At 36.0% G+C, this 21,723-nt stretch overlaps 1 protein-coding gene across 2 annotated transcripts; it reads left to right on the top strand.

Annotated features, from left to right (window-relative positions):
• The first annotated feature begins 15 nt into the window (after nucleotides 1-15).
• Nucleotides 16-20,765, top strand: RNF212 (ring finger protein 212). Of its 2 annotated transcripts, none has more exons than XM_017820815.1 (12): nucleotides 16-236; nucleotides 1,941-2,002; nucleotides 5,995-6,069; nucleotides 8,687-8,743; nucleotides 11,678-11,736; nucleotides 12,446-12,510; nucleotides 12,600-12,669; nucleotides 13,489-13,534; nucleotides 14,945-15,008; nucleotides 16,565-16,637; nucleotides 17,306-17,493; nucleotides 19,600-20,765. In XM_017820815.1, the coding sequence occupies exons 1-12, from the start codon at nucleotides 125-127 to the stop codon at nucleotides 19,635-19,637; spliced, it is 909 nt and encodes a 302-aa protein (XP_017676304.1). In that variant the 5' UTR covers nucleotides 16-124; the 3' UTR covers nucleotides 19,638-20,765. The 2 variants fall into 2 exon arrangements, with proteins under 2 accessions (XP_017676304.1, XP_017676305.1); XM_017820816.1 differs by having other exon boundaries at nucleotides 217-430.
• Nucleotides 20,766-21,723: the final 958 nt, after the last annotated feature.

Below are 21,723 nucleotides of genomic sequence, written 5' to 3'. Positions count from 1 at the left end.
TCACCCGGGGCCGCCTGAGGCGGGCGGGCAATGGCGGAGCGGCGCCCGTGGCGCTCGCCCTGAGGAGGGACCTCCTCTGCCCCGGCCCCCGGCTCGCTGCCGGGCCCTCCTGCCCCTCCGGCCCATGGCCCTCCCGGTGTTCTGCAACGCCTGCTCCTGTGAGCCCCGCAAGCCCACGCCGCGGTTCTGCCTCACCAGCTGCGGCCACGTTTTCTGTGAGATTTGCCTCCAGAAAGGTAATGGCTGCTGGAGCGGCCAGTGCTGGCGTGCACACCCGCTCACCTTATCCTTCGTATTTCTGACTCGTTGTGGAAAAAAAAAAGAAGGGCCTGAGCATTCCTACGTGTCTGTAGAATGTTGTTGATAAACCTTTTCAATCCTTGCTATTGGTTTTCTTTAAATACTGAAGCCCGCCAGTGTCCACCTCCAGGTGAGTCTGGCTTTGAGAGCAGGCCTTGGGCACGGGAAACTGGAGGCCTTAATAAAACTATCCTGGATAGTTTTAACAACCTTCATAAGGTTGTTAAACAAACAAACAAAGGCATTCTCTTCTGGCTGATTTGGAAAAGGACTTGCTTTTTCATCGAGCATGGGCAATTTACACAGTGTAGGATTTGTTTAGGGCAGGCTTTGTAAGTAGTCTTAAGATGTTTTAAAGGTCAGTATTGTTCCTGGAAATTTTTCAGCAGCGTCAGGGAGGGTTGGAGGTGATGTTTTGAAGCTCTCGTGTCATGTACAATTCCAGAGTCATATTCTGTGATATTCGTTATCAACCTACTCTGGCTGCAAGTTTTGTTATTAATTTCAAAGAATATGTTGTCAAGGACCTCTGGATGTCATCTTGTCCAACACCTTGCTCAAAACAAAGCTAATTTTAAAGTTAGATCAGTCTTAAATTGCAGTATTTCAACAGAACTTGATGTACTCAGATAAAGATAAGAGGAATAATGAAGTTGTTTTTCAAAAGAAAAGAGCAGCAGAAAAATACCAGTGTTTTTCCCTTTGAGATCATGCTAAATGTCCTGTGATTTTTTTTTTTAAGGGCACACGGAAGAAATTATGAATCTGTATTTCAGAATTAAAAACTTTTGACTAGATGCATTCACAGGATTGCTTTTAAGGAGGAGGATCATAAAATGCAGCCTCTAAATCCAGTTTGCTGGATTTAGAGGCTGAATGTCTTTCCTTTCTGCTCTTAATATTGTTTGGCAGAAAAATGCCTGAGAGATTATATATCTTTTTACTGGGAATTCAATAATAATCATAATACCAGGTTTAAAATGTATTTACTTTTAAACGATGTTTATAAACATTGATCCACAGAATCCTCAGAAAGGAAGTAGCTAGTAAAATTACCAATGATAAACATTGTAATAATATGCATTTGCTATAAATATTTTCTAGTATGTTTGCAGATAATCAAAGAGACAGTTTAAAAATGATAAAGTTTTTAAAATTACTTTCTCACTGGAAGAATTCACAAGGTAAAATTATTAATTCTTTGATGTTAAGGTCTTATATATTTTATTGAGAGAACCATACTGGGCCCCTGTCTGAAAAGCCATATATCTGGTTGACTGTAAGTCATTAGTGCACTTAAGCATACATTTAATTAAACCAGGCAAGTAGTCCTATTTAAATCAACGGGACTAAAAGTCACCTGCATTCTGTGACACTAATGATATTCATAAAATCATTTACATGAATGCTTATTTGTGGGAGTAAGACCCGATGACATTCACACACATATTCCCTGTGCAACTCTGTGTAATGGTTATTAAAGAATCAAATTCTTTATTCATGTTTATTCACATTTCTCGTATAACCTGCAGATTTCTTCCACAAGGTCCACACAAAGGTTTAGGCATAGAGTTCTATTTACAAGGTATTCAGTATCTACTCAGTTTGATGTATATTTTAAATGTGTCTTTACCTTACAGGCAAAAAAGATGAATGTTTGATCTGTAAAACTGCTTGTCAGACGTTAGTTCTTTCAAAACAGGTAAATGAAGCTTTACTATTGTTGCATTACATTAATCTGTGGTTTGCTTAACAGCTAAATTATTTGCATTACAAAATGCTTCCCTTTTTTTTGCCAACGGTGACATGAATATTTACTGATAAAACGTTGTTAGTCTTAGATACTTGTTCACTAGACAGCTTTTAGTTGTATGTATTTCTTCAAATTAAAGCCTGAGGTGACTTTTTAGGTTTTCAGGTTCTGCTGGACTGTAAATCATTCTAAACTTTTCAAGAAATGTGACTGGCTACTACTGTGTAACATCAGTGACTGCTTTCAAAATGTGGGAGAATGTTTATTGGTTTTGGCATTTGTACATCAGAGAAAATGAACTGCATTGAAATATTTTGTGTAATGGACTGAATAGAAAATCTGCATGATGGCACAGCAATGTTTTCAAGTAGGTTTTTTTCCCCTGTTTTCTCTTAAGCTTAATGATTTTCCTTATGGACACGTGATTAAGAGAGGGTCTGAAATGTTGTTGGGAATCCTTGTTATTCATTAGAGAAATAAGAGGTTTTAATTCCCTTTCTTGATAAATCATTAGTAATGTTTAAGTTTTCCCTTTCTCCCAGGAACCATCTTCTCCTTAAGTGATTTCATAAATAGGTTGTGAAAACATTTATATTTTCCTAGACTGATGCCTACTTAAGAGACAAGAGCCTGCCTTACCAGGACAGAGGAAAAACACTAAAAATATTCACTAAAATTCAATACAGCTAATACATAAAGTCCTCCTAGCCTATAAGGCAGTCATGTATAGGACACTTTGGGACTAACTCTGAAGAGATGACCATGAAGAATGGCATGATTTCTTTAGATATGTTTAAAACTGAGCTGATGTATCTCTAAATACAGAAATTTCTACTCCTACATGCTGTATATAAAAAAGTAAAAAACTGTTGCACTGTATTTCATATTTGTAAACACAGAGTCTTGCAGAACTGAATTAGAGTGACGAAGATGATGATACCAAAAATAAAAAATTACAACAAAACGACAAAATGCAATCATAATACAAAGGAACAATGCACACAGTAATCAAATATTAAAAAAAATATGAAAAAGCCCCTCTTAAAAATTGTAGAAGACATATTTTAATATGCTTTCATTTTCAACCTACTCTGGCTTGCAAGTTTTGTTATTAATTTCAGTCAATAATTTAAGTTGTCGGGTACCTCTGGAGGTCATCTTGTCCAACACGTTGCTCAAAACAAAGCTAATTTTAAAGTTAGATCAGTCTTAAATTGCAGTATTTCAACAGAACTTAATAATTTACTTCAAAAATACCAAAGGAACTAAAAAATGCAATGATTGGGATACTAACAAAAATATTAGATGTTTCATTAGAAGCTGCCACTGCTCTGGAGGGCTGAAAGGAAGCAAATTACCATATTCTTTAAAAAAGACATTAATGATGATTGCTTATCCTTGATTAAGAACAGATAAAATGATTGGAATGATAATTAAAGATGCATATAAAAAAGTCATGGCTCTATAATTCAGGAACCTGAGTGGAAATATACCTGGTAAGCTTTATGAGCTTGGTACTGTGGGAGAATTCCCAATGAGGAGGAGGTCCTATAAATGTGTTAGAACTCCTAATTAAATTGTATGTTGGGGCAATCACCATCTACACATTAAATATTCTCATCTTTACAGTAATGCATTCTTGTCACCTTTATATCTTCCTTGTATGTCCCGTGATCCCCACTTGCTTTTCCCCAGAGGATGGTTAAGTGTTATGGTAAATCAGAATCTCGCTGTTCATTATTGTAGAATATCATATTAACATCTGCTACTCCTCCATGCAACAGATAAAATTTAAACAGTGTTATAGGAACCTTTGTTTTAAAGAGTTTTTGCATCAGCATGAAGCTGGTTGGGTTTTATTTTTTTAAAATCTGATAGGTACTTAAACCAAGGTCATTGCTTTGACAGAATCCTAAATAGATTGCAAGAGCTTGGCTCTTATGAATATGTTTTATTTAAAGATGCTAAATGTACTTTTATGAATATATTAATTTTCTAGATGAAATATTACCGCCTTGTTTGTATTCTCTTTACTTAAATACCACGGATAGATTAGACTGTGCTGTCTCTCTGTCTGCTTTTCTCTTTCTCCATCTGTCAGTTCACCCCATGGAAGTTTTTGAACGCTTTGGCTTATGTCAACCAAACTCAAAAGAGCAGAGGAAGTCTCAAATACAATTAATTACCTCCCGTGAGTTCTGTAAAAATTAGTAGCTGGGGAAAGCAAGGCAAAGCAGCTTTCCTTGCTCTCCCCTGGGGAGGGGAGTGCGGGTACAGCCCATCAATAATCAGAAGCACGTTTGGGAGCCGCGTGCACGGCTCTGCAGTGAGGAAACAGTGCAGGCCACCAGGTGAATTGAGTACAGGGCACCAGAGTAGCTGATGTCAGAATATGGAGAACAGAAGGTACAAATCTACTGCAAATCCAGGTTTATTAATTTAGCTCCTCGCATAATTATTTCTCGTATGTTAGAGACTCAGTTTCCCTTTAGTATTAAAAAGATATAATTTAAGCAGACATTGAAAATAGGTTTGGCAAATACAGCTGTTATTTAGTCTTGGATTTTTGACTTTATACCAGTGTTAAAATATTTTTGATGTAGGTAAGAATCCTATCTCTATCTCTCTAGATGTTTGTGCATTTCTAAGTGGAGCAAAGCCTAACTCTTTGATTTCAATGCACTGTTTTTAATTTAAGTGACTGCACTCATCTCTGGTTTCTTAGACTCCCAGAAAACTTATGCTTCATTCACAGGTGACTTACTTCTTATTTCTTTCAATAATTCATCTTTTGAAATTTTTCTATTTTTTGAGCTTTTCAAGATTCTTTAGTACTTCTGGGATTAATTTACCTTTTGTCTACAACATTTTCGGTTCTTTTTGAATGGATTTTGCAAGGTGATTCCGTACATGAAGGATGCCTTCCTTTTTTATCTGAGTATGCTGGCATTATTTTTTGGTTTTTATTCAATTTTTGGCTAGTTGTAAACCTGCCTTCTATTATTTAATCACAATACATCAAAGAGAACTTTCCAGGTAGATTGTCTTCTCCTAGATTCATTACTTTTTGAAAGCTGTTTAACTATTTTAACTTAGTGCTATAACTAGTGTAACTATTTTGGAGTTGTATTTTCTTTGTTTTTCGTACGAACTAATTAAGAACACATGTATTCTGGATTGAAGTAACAGTTAAGTTATCTACACCGCTTTGTAGTTTTGGATAGATGTCCAAATGTCACTGTCATTCTGAAATTCACTTTATATTTTGCAGCATTATTTTCTCACCATAAATAATAACAACTATATCTTTATTACAGTGATGGGTTACGTGCAGAGCACTTACTGAGAATTTTCTAAAAGCACAGAAGGCCATTTGTGAAGCCACATCATGATCTCTGATTGAAAGTCTCAAGTCATAAAATACTTGAAAAATTCAGCTATGATTTAAAGGCTCTTTTCTTATTCCACAATGGCATTCTGCTGCCCAGTGGGCAGGAGAGACAGAGGGATCCCAGTCAGCATTGGAACTATTCTGAAAAAGGACTTTGAAACAAAAATGATTATAAGATGCACCCATGTGACTGGGAATGGTGAGAACCAAAAAGGCTGAAGAGGGGCTGCCAGAAACCTGGCTGTTGGTCTGGAGGCATTGCCTCTTCCAAGAGCCACAGCATCTTCCTTGAATGTCCTCTGGAAATTGTTTCTATCTTAGAATAAGTATATATGTGTGTAATGTATTTAAACAAATGCCTTCCAGATGGTTGGTAAGGGTGTTAGAGAAAACTGGGCTTGTTTTCAATTTCTGCATTATCCTGCTCATGGTTTGTCTGGTTTTTTATTTGTGTACATCAACCAATTTAAGCAACACTTTAGAAAATGCTTTATTTAATATAACTTGCAAATAAAAATGCTAACCTTGGCATTCTTTCTTTTCGTTGTAGATAAATCCTGATATTCAGGCACTGTTCATGGGAGTGGATGTGTTATGCAATAAATACTCAAAAGAAATAACACAGGTGAATCTGCCTTAAAACTTTTTAGCTCTGTAAAATTATCAGCAGCTCCTACTGATTTTTATGTGAATGGGTAAAGTGTATGAGTGAGTGCTTGAAAATGAATGTATGCCCAGTACCATCTTTACTTCCTTAATTCCACAGTTTCAAAGTTCTTAAAAAGGCATAAATTATGGTCACTGCTTATTTTTTTCAAACTCTCTCTAAGGAGCACTAGTCTGGTTATTTTAATGGTGTAAAATCACTTTCAATGCCATGCAATGAAAAATTAGATCTGCCATAAGCTTAAACATGCCCAGATATTGTGCCCTTATTATAGCAATAAAAAGTTACACAGTGAAAACCTGAGCGGGCTACAGTTCTGAGCTGACTGTGCTCTCTCTCCCTTTTTATTTTTTTTTTTTTAAGTCAAAACAGGTCTCCTTTTTGTTCAGATAGATGCATTAAATGATTCCAAGGTAAATTTCCTCCTTGTCTTCTCCAAACTCCACGTAGGACTCCTTCCTTCAGGCTTAGTTTCCAGTCAAGAACTTTAGGAGCTGTGTGGGTAAAATGAATGCATCCAAACTCTTATTGCCTCATTTTCTGCGTCTCTTCTTGTACATTCCCCCTGAACCCAGCTGCAAACAAGTTTGATCTTTCGGTGAGTTTCATCTTTTGGTGAGTTCCCTGATCTGCAGAAAAGTAACCCAGGGAAGATCACCTGTTTCCTTCAGCAGTGATCATGGAGTCACGTTTGCTCTACTCTATGCTTCACAAACTTCTCCAAAGCTGAGCTCGTTCCCTTTCCTCAGCAGGGCTCCTCCTCAGGTGCCTAGGTGACACAAAGTAAACATGAAGCCTTCCTCTCTCTTTACAACCCCACTTTTTAACAGCATGATCAGCAGTTATTCTGTAAACTGAACAAATGCAGGCAACCACAGCATCAATCACATCTGAATATAAATCCATAATTATTAAAGGAAGGAAATAGAGGACACAATCTGAAAAGACTAAGGTGGGTTTTCTGTAGCCTGAGATAAGCTATTGGGAACACATTGAAGTATAATGAAGGCATTGAGGTATGGTCAGAATTTCTCCCAGCATCAAAAGACATAAGAGCAGCTTATGCTCTGTTAGGACAAAGGTTTATGTAATCTAATATCCTGTCACAACAGTGGGTGCTTAGGAAAGGGCATGAGAGCAAGGCTGGTGTGTAGTGATACATCTTCAGAACAGCCTCCCAGCTTTCAACAGCTTGTGGCACAGGGATTTCTCAAGGTGGGGTTGTTGCCTTTGCTTTCAGAAGCTTGTGGCAGATATTTTTCCCCACATAATTGTCAAGTTATTTTCTGAATTTTAGCATCTATCTCGTACTGTTGAAGGGAGGTGCACGGGTTGTTCACTGTGTGATTAGGGTTTCCTTTTTCAGGTTTTAACCTGCTAGATTCGTTTGATACTCTTGAATCCCATTCTGGAGGAAAGTGCACTCCATCTGTGCTAATCATTAGTTTCAGACTGCTAATGCATCCCTTCTTCAACTGTCTTTTTTCAGCCATGAAGCTTCATAATCCATGTGGTCATTCTTTTAGTGAAGCTCTTACATACCTCTGATTAATCTTGAACTATTCCCAGACCTGCTGTATCCTTTCTGAGATGTTAAGCAGACTCAGGATATAGTATTAGGCATTTTTAAAGAGAAATAATGATGTCCCCTCTACTTTTTTAAACCACTGCTAAGATCTGATTTTCTTTTTGACTGGTACTGAGCTCTAAATTGGCATATTCACAGATTTCTCCTAGACCCAAGAACACATTTCTGAGTGAGGGGAGGCAGTTCTGAGCCATCACTTTCTGAGGGGATCTTTCTTCCATCAGTTCTTCTGAAGACACTTCTGATTCTTTGATGAGTATTCAATGGGAACCCCCAGGCTCTTCCACAGTGAATAAAAAGTAACCTTTTCAGTTGGATACTCCACTTTGGGTTTATATTCTTAGAGTGTTTCTTCTTGGTTGTCCCTATTCCTACACGTTTTCTGGCAGTTTTCTAACACGTGAGAAGATTTATTAGAAGTTATTGCCTGTGTTAATTTGTTCCTCAAGCTCTTGTCTTGCCTTGTCTGTTTTTACTTTTAACCTGTCATGGTTTATGATCCTCATTTGGACGCCAGAAGTGCTTACACATCACCAGGCAGTGTGTCTAACAATTATTTTTTAATTAAGAGGATATTTTTACAAGGCATGTTATAATTGCCAGTAAGACAGATTACTTTTTATGTTGGCATTAATTTTTTGTGTTTGCATAGCACTAATGAATAAGAAACACTGCAGCTAAACTGCCTTTCTAATGTCTTTGCCTTTTTATTGAACACAGTGTTAAAATATGAATCCAGTGAAATAAATCTACCAAGTCTAGGTTAGGTCATATTAGATTTAAATAAACTTTATGAGACTTTATCAATGACAATAAATTAAAATTTTTTGGGTTTTTTTTTTGGAGAGAACTGAAAGAAGATATGGTAACTACTTATTAAACTATAGAAGACCTTGAATACTGTGAATTAGTTCTCTTCCATCACTTCTTTGCTGAGGTATATAAATGTAATTATATGAAGCTTAATGTAACTGTACTTGTTTTCAGATTTCAGAATTTCAAGAAAAACACCGTAAGCATTTATTAGCATACTACAAACAAAAGGTAACTCTAATTGTGATTTTCTTACTTTTTCTTATGCTTGCCTTGTTACTTTGGTTTATTTTTAGAACCTATATTAATCTTTTATTGGAGTACTTAGAATAATTAATCAGGATTGACTAATTTCTGTCATAGTTCTGTCAAATACCAGTTTTTAATTGTATACATTTTGTGAGGACTTTATTAATTGTAATTACTGTTATTTAATAAAATATTTTAGTTGTGGGGTGACCAAGATTAAATGGAGAATCAAAGGACAGGAAAGGAAGAAACCAATTCGCTGTATGGAGGGGGAAGTGGAAGAGGTGGGGAGAAAGTGGTGCTAGAAGATAAACCTAGAGGGAAGGAAGACTAGGGACGTGAGAAGCTTGAGCTTGACATGAGAACAAGACTGAGGGCTAGTACCCTGAATTCAGGATAGCTCAGTGGGAAGAAGGGTAGGATTAATTATTCTGTGGAGAACAGGTGCTGAGTTTGTGACTGTGCTTCTTCCTTTGTGAAGTGGAAGTTTCTTTTTCACTTTTCAGCTATTTCTAAATATTTGATAAAATAGTTGGCTGTTTCCTTCATTTCTAAGGACAGGGACAGGGATATCCCTGAAAGCTACTTGGCAGTGTTGGTGACTCGACCCATCAATAGGTGTGCCATGTATGAAGTGACAGAGGGCAACTCATACAGCTGATCAGTTGGCCATTCCATGTGCAAGGAGAGCTTCTGGTGTGGTTGTCATGGATAGAACAGCTTGGAAACTTAAATGCTCTGTGGCTCATTCCTCCCTGTTTTCTGTGACTGAATTTTGGGATCAGTCCTAGAACACTGTGGGGTGTGTAGTTTTTTTCAAGGTCCTGTCCTTCTGCTTTCAAAGCCAGGCCATGGAGGAAACCTGATTTCATTCCCCTTCTAATCTCTTGTGCTGACTCCAGATGGTAAAACTGAAACCTTTAGACAAAGTAAAATGAATCTCGTAATAGAATTTAGCGTAAATAAAGATGTTATCTCCAAAGAAGAGAGTTTTGATACCTTTTGATGGTAAGTTTCTAAGTTATTTACTGTTGAGACATGAATTTACAGTGGTTTTAAAGTACTCAAGGATGCTGCTTGACCTAAGGAAGGTGTTTAGGTGACAGTACTGGAATAGTTGAAAATATAGTTTGTTGCTGCTTCAGTGAGCACACTGTTTTGGGTGGTTTTGTTGTTTTGTCCATTCTATGCATTTGTTAGTATGTTAAAACTGCTTGCATTGGATCAGGGGCAGGAGAGACTGTCTTAAACATCCACTGAGCAGCTGTGGGTAACACTGGTGGAGAAATAGTTTGTCAGTGAGGCTGAGGTGAGCAAGGAAGAGAAGAGTATCCCTGTGCAATCATAGACCCATCCCCTCCCTGTGAGTGTTGGTTAGCAATGCTCCCCCTTCCAGAGTTACTGGGAGACAGTCTGAAGGAGCTGGGGAAGTCCTCCTGCCGCTGGCTTTGAGATGAAGGTGGGTGGGAAAAGGGTGGAGCAAGAATGCTTTACAGTATAAATAGTTTAGCAGATGCGGTGATGCCTGGGGAGGTGACAAAGGACAAATCTGCCCTTTGACACAAGTGCCTCTTCCACTCTCCACTCTGTGGGTCTTGGCCTTTGGGAAGAGTGCAGTACTTATTGCATGAGGAAATTCTATTTTCTCCTGCTTGGCTGTCTTGTTTATGGTCCCCCTCCTTATTTCTAATGTGTGATCCTTGTCACTGTCAACCAACAGGCTCTCATGACCTTCATAAAAGTTGCTTTGTTGCTGATCTGGGGAGCTGTGCAGATATCAGTGTGCAGGTGATAGGGTGTGGTGTGGGAACTTGTGTCCATGTTCCTGGCAAGTCTAGACCTCGTGTTGTGCCAGGACTCCAAAATACTGAAAACCGAATAGTCCTTCACCTTCTTTAAGGCATTTTGGTCTTAGAATTATCCAGTCCTACAGAGTGACAGTACATTCTTCCTGACATCTGTACTGGCCACTTTCTTAATCAAACCCAGCTCTCATTAGGAAAAAGAAAGAAAGAATACTGAAAAACAGATCTTATGTAAATTACATTTTGCTTTTAATCTGTTCTGCAGAGTTTTACATCTGCAAAAAGAGCATAATATCTCCCACAAATGATATGATTTTATAAAGGTGTATCAGGTAACGTTATTAAAGGACTCAAATAATATTATGAGGAGAAGAATGAGAAGTTATGCAAATTCATAATTTGCCTTCAAATCAAAATGTGAATAGTGCAAAGGATTAAGGTCACACAATGGAAATTAAGGATAAAATAGAGATGCAGTTTTGAGGTTACTGAGTAAATTTTTACATCCTTCATAAAATATAATATATGATCGTGTCATGAAAGACTGTAGAAAATACACATAATAGGGAGCCGACCTAATGTTTTTGACCTTAATATTCTTCAATTTTGCAAGCTCATAACATTCTTTAATGGAGATATTTTTGGTTGTGTCTGTAACATAATAGGAGATACTTTTCACTTAAGCTTATTACAAATAGATGCTTCCGTGAACTGAGTACATTTTAAATCTTAAATGAGAAATATGGGAACATCATATTTGGTATTTTATACAGTTATTGGTAGCTTTTTCAGATAGTTCCANAAAAAGAAAACAAAACTATTTTTAAGCACTTTCTTAGTATTCATTTATCCAATATTACCAGCACACTTAACAGAAGGTAATCAAACTAAGTCTGTAACTGCCAAAAAGAAGCATGTCTCTTCCAGACTGACTGTTTGATGGATCTGTATTACAGCTATAACAGCTCCAATAAATCTAGAATAGCAATGATGTCTTAAGATTAAAACCAATAGAAAGCATCCTTTCAACACTTTAGAAGACTAGTTGGATGAAAATGAAGTTGTATATCCTGACAAATAGATTTTGTTTAAATCTATGATTATCTCACAGGCAGCAAAGCTGGAAGAATCTCTCAAGAAAGCAACACAGCAAATACAACAGATACAATGGTAAGTGGTTTAATGCAGCAAAAATAAATGTAATCAGCCAACAGAAAGGTTAATTGTTAAAAAAAATAAAGAAGTTGTGCTTTGTTTGCCTTTCTCATATATCTGTACATAGTTTTACAGAAATACATGAATAGTGATTTCTGACATCAGAACCATTTTATTCACACTAATCAATCATGTCAGGAAGAAATCCTTTTGTTTTAAAATTCAACTCAGTGGTTACTCTAAAAATGAACTTTCAGTGAAGTCTATGACATAGATAATCAGTTTTAAATTTTTATTTGCAGTTACATAACCATTCTGTGTATTTTGCAATGGGCTTTCTAGCATCAGCCTGGAAAGTACTATAATACCTTTCCTGGTGCCTAGCCCATTTACAAAATTACCAGGGTTTTGTAACATGGTTCACATCTTTTCTATCTCTAGTAAAAATTAACTTCTGTTTGGATATTGTTGGGTATGTAGTGAGTGCTCCAGACATTATGGCAAAGTACTTTAGGGAACAGACATTATGATCTGGAGAAAAAGTTAGCTTACCAAATAAATTCTTAATTTGCTTCATGGCAGTTAGTTAATTTGCTTCATGTTAAAACTAGCTGTTGATGGATAAAATGCTTTGATTTTATACTTCATTGATCAACTAGACACTTAAACTAATCCAACCAACTCTCAATTTATATCTTTTTTTTTTTTCTTGTTTCTCCTTTAGTATGAAACCACCTGAAAAAACTGCACAGCTGCCATTTTCCAATACAAGCCGAAATCCATTTTCCAGTAAGAAGTGTTGGTTTAAGATCTTAACTATGGAATACCTATCACTGGATATAGCTATGTTCTAATATTAAATTTCTTAATGACTTCAGTTCCTTCAAGAAAACAGAATGGTTATTCTCCATATCCTCTTCATTCTAGTCATCCTTCCACTTCTGAAATGTAGGTACAAATTAGTTAATTTTCAACGAAAATCTTAACTGATGTTTTATACAGAAAGTCATTTTTTCTGTAATGAGTTTAAAATATTTTCTGATTTTGTGTTTTGTTTCTGCAAACTGTTTATATATGAAAGAACTGAGGAATGTCTATCCAAGTGTACTTAGTAGTTACTTGTATAGATTGTCTTCGTAGTCACTGGAAAAAAATCTAAGACATGAGGGACCTTATTCTAAAGAATTTCTGAATGGATGGATAGGTAGACATAGACTAGAGAGATAGATTAATTAGTGGATACATTAATTAGTGAGAAACTTTCCATTTATTATAGGGGAAAACTAAATTACTTGTCTGCCTATATGTACACTGTACTTGTCTAAAGTTAGATGGGATGAACTCTAGTAAGGCTTATTTAATTTTAAATAAAATGAACATACAGCTTGCTCAGATGAAAATACTTCTGTAGCTATGATTGTGACTTTCTTTTTTATTAAAAAATAAAATTTCAGAATCCTCCTTGTTGTGGAGACAAGTGACAAATATATAAATATACATATTTATTCAGACTTAAATACAAGAATAGCAAGGCTGATCATAAAATAACTTTCTCTGTAAATGTCTAAATCAAAGCTCAGAATCAATTAATAGATTTTTCTACTGCTAGTGGGTTTTGGAATAAGTCCTAGATACTCATATGTGTTATGCATTATGCTTTTTAATTATTAGTCAAATTTAACATCAGAATCTAACATAATTTTAGTTGTTATAATGAAAATGTTATTTTTATTACCATGTCATACTTATTTTGACCTTTCTTGCAAGGGTGGAGGCAATGGAGATTGATCCTGTACCTTCACCGATGAGGAAAGTAAGTGGTTTTTTAATGTATGTTTATATATGTATATAAACACACATACATGCTTTTGATTTGTCCTGCTCTTTTAATGCTGCAAAAAATAGGATTCTCCCCCCATCCTCTTCAAGAAAACATTTCTAATGTACATGCTGGTTTCAGATATGCTGAACTTGTGATGCCAAATTAAATGGAAAATTCTTAAAATCTCAGTATGTTTGTATTACAAAAATATATCTGTTTAAAAAATAAATGTTGCTAATCCATGCAACTGAGAGTTGCAATTAAAGTTCTAACATATTAAGGAATGGAAATATAAGTAAGATTTTCACCTTTGCCAGACCTCATGTGGGTGGCTACAGTGCAGATTTGTGCTAGCATCTCAGGGTTTCCTTTGTAACCTATGGATAAATTATATCCATAGATAGGCCAATGTCCATGGTTAGGCCCATGGGCATAACCTATGGATTATAATATGTGTGATTCATCTCTTTCTAAAGGAAACTTTCTGGCCTCATTCCTGTTTCTCTTCCATGACCATAAAGGGAATTTGTGGGGATCAGGATGTAAATACTGTCATTGCAGATGTCTGGAGTTAAAAAAGGTGAATCACTTGGTACTCTTAACTTCACATCACACTGACTCTCAAAACATTAATGAAATTTCATTTATGATAGATAAAAGAGGTTTTTTTAATCCAAAAATAAAATCAGTCTTTATCTTTCACTTTTTGTAAATGGTTCTGTTTGCCGGTTGACCATGTGATCTTGCTTCTGTCTGTGCTCAGGGGCATCAAAGTGTGTGTAGCATCTTCCCTTGGTAAGAAAAAGCCAGGTGTGGAGCCAGTGGTCTGAAGGCACTGTTAGACTTTGATATTTGAGTAGGGAATTGCAAGCTTTGAGTGACATTGCTAACATGAGAGTGAAAGGAGGAGCTTTTCACTGTATTGGTGTCCTGATTAGGAGAGGTAACATCCAGGAACAGATGCTAGCTTAGGAATGGAATCTCACCACAGAAAACAATGGGAGTGTCTGATATGTTTCTTATCTGAGTGTGACAGACAAGAATAAAACTAAAATATGTGTACTTCCCCCTTGCCCATAGATCTCTAAAAATAGTAACTTAATTCTTAGATTTTGCATTTTAGTGATATGAATAAAACTTGCAGTGGAGAGTTCCAGAAATCTGTAACACTATTGCTTAAAATGCCTTTATAATTAGTATACTTATTACACTGTAATCTGTCATCTCTAATAATGTCAAGTCAAAATACTGGAGCGGGATCTACAAGGTAGTTAATTTGTACATTTAAATGTTATATTCTGTGCCTGAAGAAATGTTATTGTGCAGGCTGGCTATCATCTACATGAATGTGTTTGTTCTTGGTGGAAGGTTTTATTTAGAAATCACTTGCCATTCATTTAGCTCGAGACACGATCTGGTCCCACAAGGTTCTCAGTAATAACTCCACCACAGGATGGACGAATGGGTGAGTAAAAGTAAAGTTTGCAGCTGAATAACGTTCCTATTACATTAAAAGGATGAATAAATTAAAATCCGTACATTAGCAATTTACTAAAAAAACCTGGATTGTGTTAAGGTGTAAGGAACTTGCCAAGTACACATAAGTCCAGCAGATGGGAAATGCTTAAAATGAAGTATGAGGTGTCTTCCTAGTACTTACCTCTTCTGTTCTGTAAATTATTACTTGTAGCCAAAAGGATTTTTGCCCAAGTCAACAGCTGTAAGGAAAATACTGTAACAATGTGTATGGTTGAAGAGAACAGGAATACTTGCAATATACACTGTTGACCCTCTTTTAACCTTCATAATTGTATTTGTTCCTAGTTAACAGAGATTAACATTGTCCGTAATGTCATATGAAAAATCACATGAGGAAAAGGGGGGAAACTAAATGGAAGTTAAAAAAGTATTTAATAACAAAAGTAAGGTAGTTGAGTTGAGAGCAGGAATTTATTGAGAAAAGTGATTCTTTGTTTCACTCTATCACTGTAATTGGGTCTAAGACCTTTTACCTGCCAGTACTTTCTTTCATTCTTGGGCTGTTGCAGAGCTTGGGTAACACTCAGATGCAAATACGACATGAGTAACAGCCTACTAAAATCAGTGCAGCCTCTTGAGAACTGTTTGTGAGGAGTTTCCCAGAATTCCTGATACTTGCAGATCTGCTGTTCATGTGTTCCTCTCATTCTTGGTTTTACATTCAACATGTTTCTGTAAAAGTGCATTCCCAGGCAGGCTTTTACTTGGCTTCAGCAGTTCATAGAATCCATCTCCAGCCACATAAGAAGCTTTTAGCACTCCTGTGTTTTTACATGGTGTAAATGTCCTGAAACAAAGACAAATGCAATTGCAATGCAATTTCAATGAAGGAGAAAAAATTGCTTTTTCTATGTTATGTGTGATTTATATGCTCAGATCCTCCCTAAATACATGCTTGCCTATAAATTTATGGATAACAAGATAAAGGGAGCTGAGGTTAACTGTTTTTTTTTATTGTGTCTGAAAATAAATAGATATTTATTAGACAGTAAAATTATATGTAGAGCAGTTATGTGTTCAGCACATTTCAGAACCAGCCCATAAAGTTTGGCAGTGGACAAAGCTGAATGAATCAAAGTGTACGTGCAAAAGGAAGGGCGAGTGGAAACAATGATTTAATGATGCACTAAAGAAAATTTCCTTCTCAGAGGTGGATGGGGCAAAAAAGGATTAGCTGAAGAACTGGAGCACCTCAGCACAGCTATCTTGATAGTCTAATAAATGAAAGAAGGTGAAAGAAACAACATGTGTGTTTAACTCAGAACAAGATTTGCAGGATGATGCAGTAGGATGTTTTTTTGTGACAGCTAATCTCTTTCACTGACTACTGTAATTGTGCACCATTTTTAACTCTTCAATAAACCAACCATGAATTTGTCTCAAATCATGCAATTAAAGTACTAATCTTTGTTTCCAAAGATGTCTCTTAAGGAAAATGGGTAATTCACTTTGGTCCTGTTTTCATAAATCTGATTCTTACAGGTAGTGTAGCCTACAAAAGTTCTCAGTCATCTCTAATAATGTCAAGTCAAAATACTGGAGCGGGATCTACAAGGTAGTTAATTTGTACATTTAAATGTTATATTCTGTGCCTGAAGAAATGTTATTGTGCAGGCTGGCTATCATCTACATGAATGTGTTTGTTCTTGGTGGAAGGTTTTATTTAGAAATCACTTTTTTCAAAAATACGGAGAGATAGTCTGAGTTTCTGTAGCTGTGGACATCTGCAGTCGTGATACTTCTATATAAATTGTAGTAATTTTATAGTAAGAAAGTGTAACAATGTCTCTGCTTTATCATTCTTATAAAAATCAGAGCTGACAGCACAATATTTACTCAAGAGCTATTCTCTGAATAACCCAAACTTTTCAGTGGCCTGGAGCAGGTGTTTCAGGCTTTTCATTTAAAAATCGAAAATATCTCAAACTGTGAGAATTATTAACATGAAGAAATAACTTCAAACGGTTCCAGAAAAAGTAAACTCTTTTTCCTTATAATCATTAAGCCAAATATATCTTCCTAGGTATTTGCAAAGACAAATTTAAAATATATGTAACAAAGTATCTATTTTTTTCCATCTTCGATTCTCATATAATTTTTTATGTCATTCCAGTAATATTTTCTTTTAAAATATTAGCACTGTGAATTTAGGTAATTTTGAAATCTCTGGTATTATTATGACACTAGCCTCAAATCACATGCAGGAATTCGTTTCATCAACAGATCCACACCTATAGGATTATCACTTAATGGATGTCCGTCATCGTCTGGATCACAGAGCAGTAGAAGGGGATCATGGGCTAATTCTGATTTAAGAACCCCTCAGCTGTATCCACTTACATCACCTTCCCCACAGCTTTCTGCAAGACATCCAATCACCATCTCTGGACTTCTGCAAAGACAACAGTTAGGCAAGTATATTTATAAGATAACATTTAACACTTCCTGAAAAATTTTCGGCATAAGGGCTAATTTTTTATTTACAGGAGACAGTAGATTAGAAATAAATTAAGCAACATTAAGATGATATTTCAAAATTGGAAGTAGGCTATCAGCAAAATATGAAAAATGCTGATCTTTATGATTGCATTTTGCCTTAGTCTTATTTCCAGTAGAGTATTTGCTGTGAAAATGTGTTATTGCTTCACCTCAGAATATTTTAACAGAGATTTAAATCTGATAGTGTCCATAAATGTTTTCTAGAAGAAAACTCCACAACTTCCAAAGAATGCAAAAGATACAATAATTTGGCAAAAACTAATTGTGCAACAAATCTCAGGTTAAGGAGTAGAGAAAAGAAAAACATGAGTGGAGGAAGTGCAGTGGGAGTCATAGCAAGACTGGGATACTCAACGGGAGTCCTTTAATAAAGCAGAATAGTTGAGTTGACACATGGGAAAGGAGTAAAAAAACGTCTGTAATGAATAGGAGACAGTTCCTGCATGACTGAAGAGCACGTTGAGAACGTGGGTGAGAGCTCCCACCTCACTGCATCCAGCAGGGAAAAAAAGGAAAGAAGGAAACTGCAGTACTCTGAGAGTAAGAAGTGAAGTATTAGTCATCCAGTTACTAGGAATTAGGAAGTGTTAATGGAAATGAACAAATCAGTGAACTCATTCTGAAAATGAGCAATGAATGGGGAATGAGCAGAGGATGAGACAGAAGAGGAAGGAAGATGTGTTAAGGAATAGGGGAAAAGGTGAGAATGTTGAAGTGGTTGGGAGTGGAAAAGGAGAGCAGAACGGTGCATGGGATAGAGCAAAGGCTATAGAGGAAGCAGAGTAAATAATTTATGAAGAATGGAGATAGGACTGCAAAATACTAGTGTAAAAGAGGAAGCAGGATGGACCAAAGGAGAAAGGTGAGAGGACAGTAAAGGCTATTTCTCCTGCAAAGCAAGAGAAGTAGAAAGACAATGTTCTGCATAGTTACAACAAAAAGACTAAACAAAAAAGCAAAGGATAAGGAAATGATGGGAAGAAAATTAAGGCAAAAACATTTCCTAATATTTTATTTTTATGTTTTATAAATAATATTATTCATTACGTGTTACTTCTCTGTCATATGATCTGTATCTTCAGTTTAGGAGGGAAAGGCTTAGATATTAATTATGAACATTTGTTGCTGGTGTTCTCCCCCATATTCTGTGATATTAACTTTATTTCTTTTATAATTACCTACTATCCCATCACAGACTTCAGTAGTAATCTTCCCAATCCCATGATTTTTTCAGTCCTGGTACTGAGGAGGTACCTGGATGAGGTTATTTAGCACCCTGACCAATCACATCTTGCAAACCTAATCCTCTGTATTGCAGAATCTGCATCGCAAGTTAAAACTTTTTTTAAAATTTACGTTAAAAAGCTAATTCATCTCTAAAGCACTTTTTTAGTCCATATTAATGAATGTGATCTTTTTATTCCGAGAGTAACCCATCCACAGCAGTTTTGAGTTCATGAAACTTCATGAGAACAAAATAAGAATATTTTAAGAAATTCACTCCTGGTCAGTTATGAAGGCTTACAGCCTGTGGAAGCTCACCTCATAATTATTTTACTTGTGAAATTTCTGGACAGTGATACAGCATATGAAATAATGCCTGAACCTGATAGAATCTCTAAATAATGTAGGAGCAACCCTACATTAGGAGAAATTAAAGTTTAAAAAGCTGTATTGAACTAAAGATTAATTTTCGTTGAGCTATATGTTTGCAAGTTAATTGCAGTTCATATACAGAGCAATGGCTTTGGAGATTGCCCTGTGTAGCTGAAATTGGAACATGGCAAAAATGCTTCTATGGAAAGAGAAACCTAATTTTTTATATAAATACAAAGGAGCATATTTACATTCATGAAAATAGCTATAGAAAAGTTGTCATCAAATTATGTAGGTTGTATTTTTATTTTTTTATAATTTTCTTTTCCTTGTATAAGTTCCCAAAATAAGTTACATGAATAAAGTTTTCCTTTAGTCTCACCAAGTTTTTTTTTCCATTTGTACTTGTATTCTTATTCTAGGATCGACTAATTTTGGAGGACATTCAGCAGAAAGATAAGCAAACATCTGTGAATTCTTTTGGTTAATAAGCATCTGGAGAAGCACTACACAGTCTTTGGATATCAAAGTATTTGTAACTTCAATAAAATGTCAAATTGGCATAAACCAGCTAATTGTTCAGCATGAATACTGAACATTTAAACATCACTGATCTTTCTGATTAACATCTACGGTAGCTTTGAACAGAAGTACAAAATCTTCTTGTTTTTACAAATTCTGACTTCAATTATATCATACAAATAAACAACCTTTATTACCTAAGTGTTAAGACAAAACTTGATTATATACTAAATGAGCATTTTTTGCTGTGAGTGCATTGAGCTGCAGCAGAACTTTGTAAATGGTTGCACCTGTATGGTATTACAGATGGAATGCAGTCCTAGAAAAAAACATTAATTTATGAATTTTTCATTTCAGAATTCCAAAGTTTGGTTCTTAATTGGAAAAGGACTTGGCAAAACAGTTTGCACTGTTGGAAAGGGATAACGTTTGAGGGATATCACATTCTAGAGGGCTCTGCCAAGCTTGTAACACAGTATCTATTCCACACTCCCAAAAGTTTACCATTTGATTTAGGTAGCAATGATTCCTTCCTGAAGTGGAGTGAAATAGGAGGAATGGGATGAAGAGACACAACACAGTGAAGATCACCTGTACTCATGCACAGGGACAGTAACTGGAGACTCTGAATGAAGGGGACCAGAATGCAACATTTTCCTTCTGAGAATAACTCTTAAATTCACATTTCCACCATTACTGTGCGTGTCTGGCAAAATTTTGGTATGACTGAGTCATCAAATACCTTTGTTTTGACCCTAACTTTACATGGGATCACTCACCAATTACCATCACTGGTAAACCAGTGGAATCTCACAGTAGATTTCCTTTCAAGCAAGCTTTCATTCAAAAGATTTAATTTTACAATGCCACAGACATATACAAATAAAGATGTGTAGTGTAACTCTTGAAAACTTCTGCTCTCCTTTAGTTCCAGATGAGCTAGAATAGCTTGAAAAATGAGACTAGTAAAATATGATTGCACTCCTCGTGGTTCAGGTAGTCATCAGTTTACCTTTTCTGGTAAGCAGACCATGCTTTTGGCTGTAGGTAGAGAAGAGAACTTGGAACATCACATCAGTGAAGAGAAGAAGTGTGTATGGGTATTTACATTATTTTACTTCTGCTTTGAACTACTTTATAGTATCAGCTTCTACTTAACCTATATTGCTTAATCTATTTGAGCCCACAGTCCAATCCTGAAGAAAAAAAAATCCAACAACCTCATCTTCAGAGATGTTATAACTTTTTAGTGCATTTTGAAGAGGAACCAGAATGTAATTTGTGTAAAGCAAAGGCATGGGAGCTACCCATGCTGAGCAGAAATGCTTTTGAGTGACACCCTCTTGCTTTCCAGTTCAGAAAAAAACAAAAATTTTAAAAGCAATTAATGCACTAAATATAATGTGGAAGTTTTCAAAACTTGCATCTAAGTGGCTGTTACATAATGCAAAATAATTGCTAGGAAAAAATAATTTAAGAAAGCTGTTTAAGGAATGTCATTTGCCAAGTTCAATGCTTTTAGTGTTTGTTCAACAAAAGTTGAAAATACTAAATTCGGTATTTTATTCTTTAAGAGGAGAAGAAGGAGAAAAAGCAAGGTTTCCTCTATCTTCCAATAAGCCCAGAAGTTTGGATGTTACTCTCTTAGGCATCTGTCTTCACAGAATTTTTCTTGGTTTTGTGAGGAATTAGTCCTTTTATCTGTAAGGAAATTTGCAGTACACTAACGAAACACCAGAGGGTGCTGACTTACCTCTAAACAAATTAGTCACACCACTCTTCTGGGCAAGGGGAGTAAAATCGGTACTACTCTGCCTTTTTCACTTTGGAATTTGTATAGAAAAGCTACAGACATTAAAAAGAAGAGCAACGATGTGATGTAGAGTCTGAATGTAAAACATCAGAAAAGCACCTGAAGATGAACAACGAGTGTGAGGGACTGAATGAGCTGACCCGGAACTTAAAACAGTAATTGAGGTACAGTAGTGCACAAGTACATGAAAGGTAAAAATGGAAGCAGGGGT

This window comes from Lepidothrix coronata, unplaced genomic scaffold, assembly GCF_001604755.1.
Source record: "Lepidothrix coronata isolate B3197 unplaced genomic scaffold, Lepidothrix_coronata-1.0 Scaffold85, whole genome shotgun sequence".
Taxonomy (NCBI): Eukaryota; Metazoa; Chordata; class Aves; order Passeriformes; family Pipridae; genus Lepidothrix; species Lepidothrix coronata.
The sequence above is the reverse complement of the archived record's forward strand: the minus strand, read 5'-3'. Positions and strand labels throughout refer to the sequence as shown.

Excerpts from the sequence above, each read along its gene's own strand:
- RNF212 (XM_017820815.1), top strand. The coding sequence starts at position 125 with ATGGCCCTCCCGGTGTTCTGCAACGCCTGCTCCTGTGAGCCCCGCAAG. Across the intron at positions 6,070-8,686 it reads ACTCAAAAGAAATAACACAG|ATTTCAGAATTTCAAGAAAA; the intron begins GTGAATCTGCCT and ends ACTTGTTTTCAG. Across the intron at positions 15,009-16,564 it reads ACCACAGGATGGACGAATGG|GTAGTGTAGCCTACAAAAGT; the intron begins GTGAGTAAAAGT and ends TGATTCTTACAG.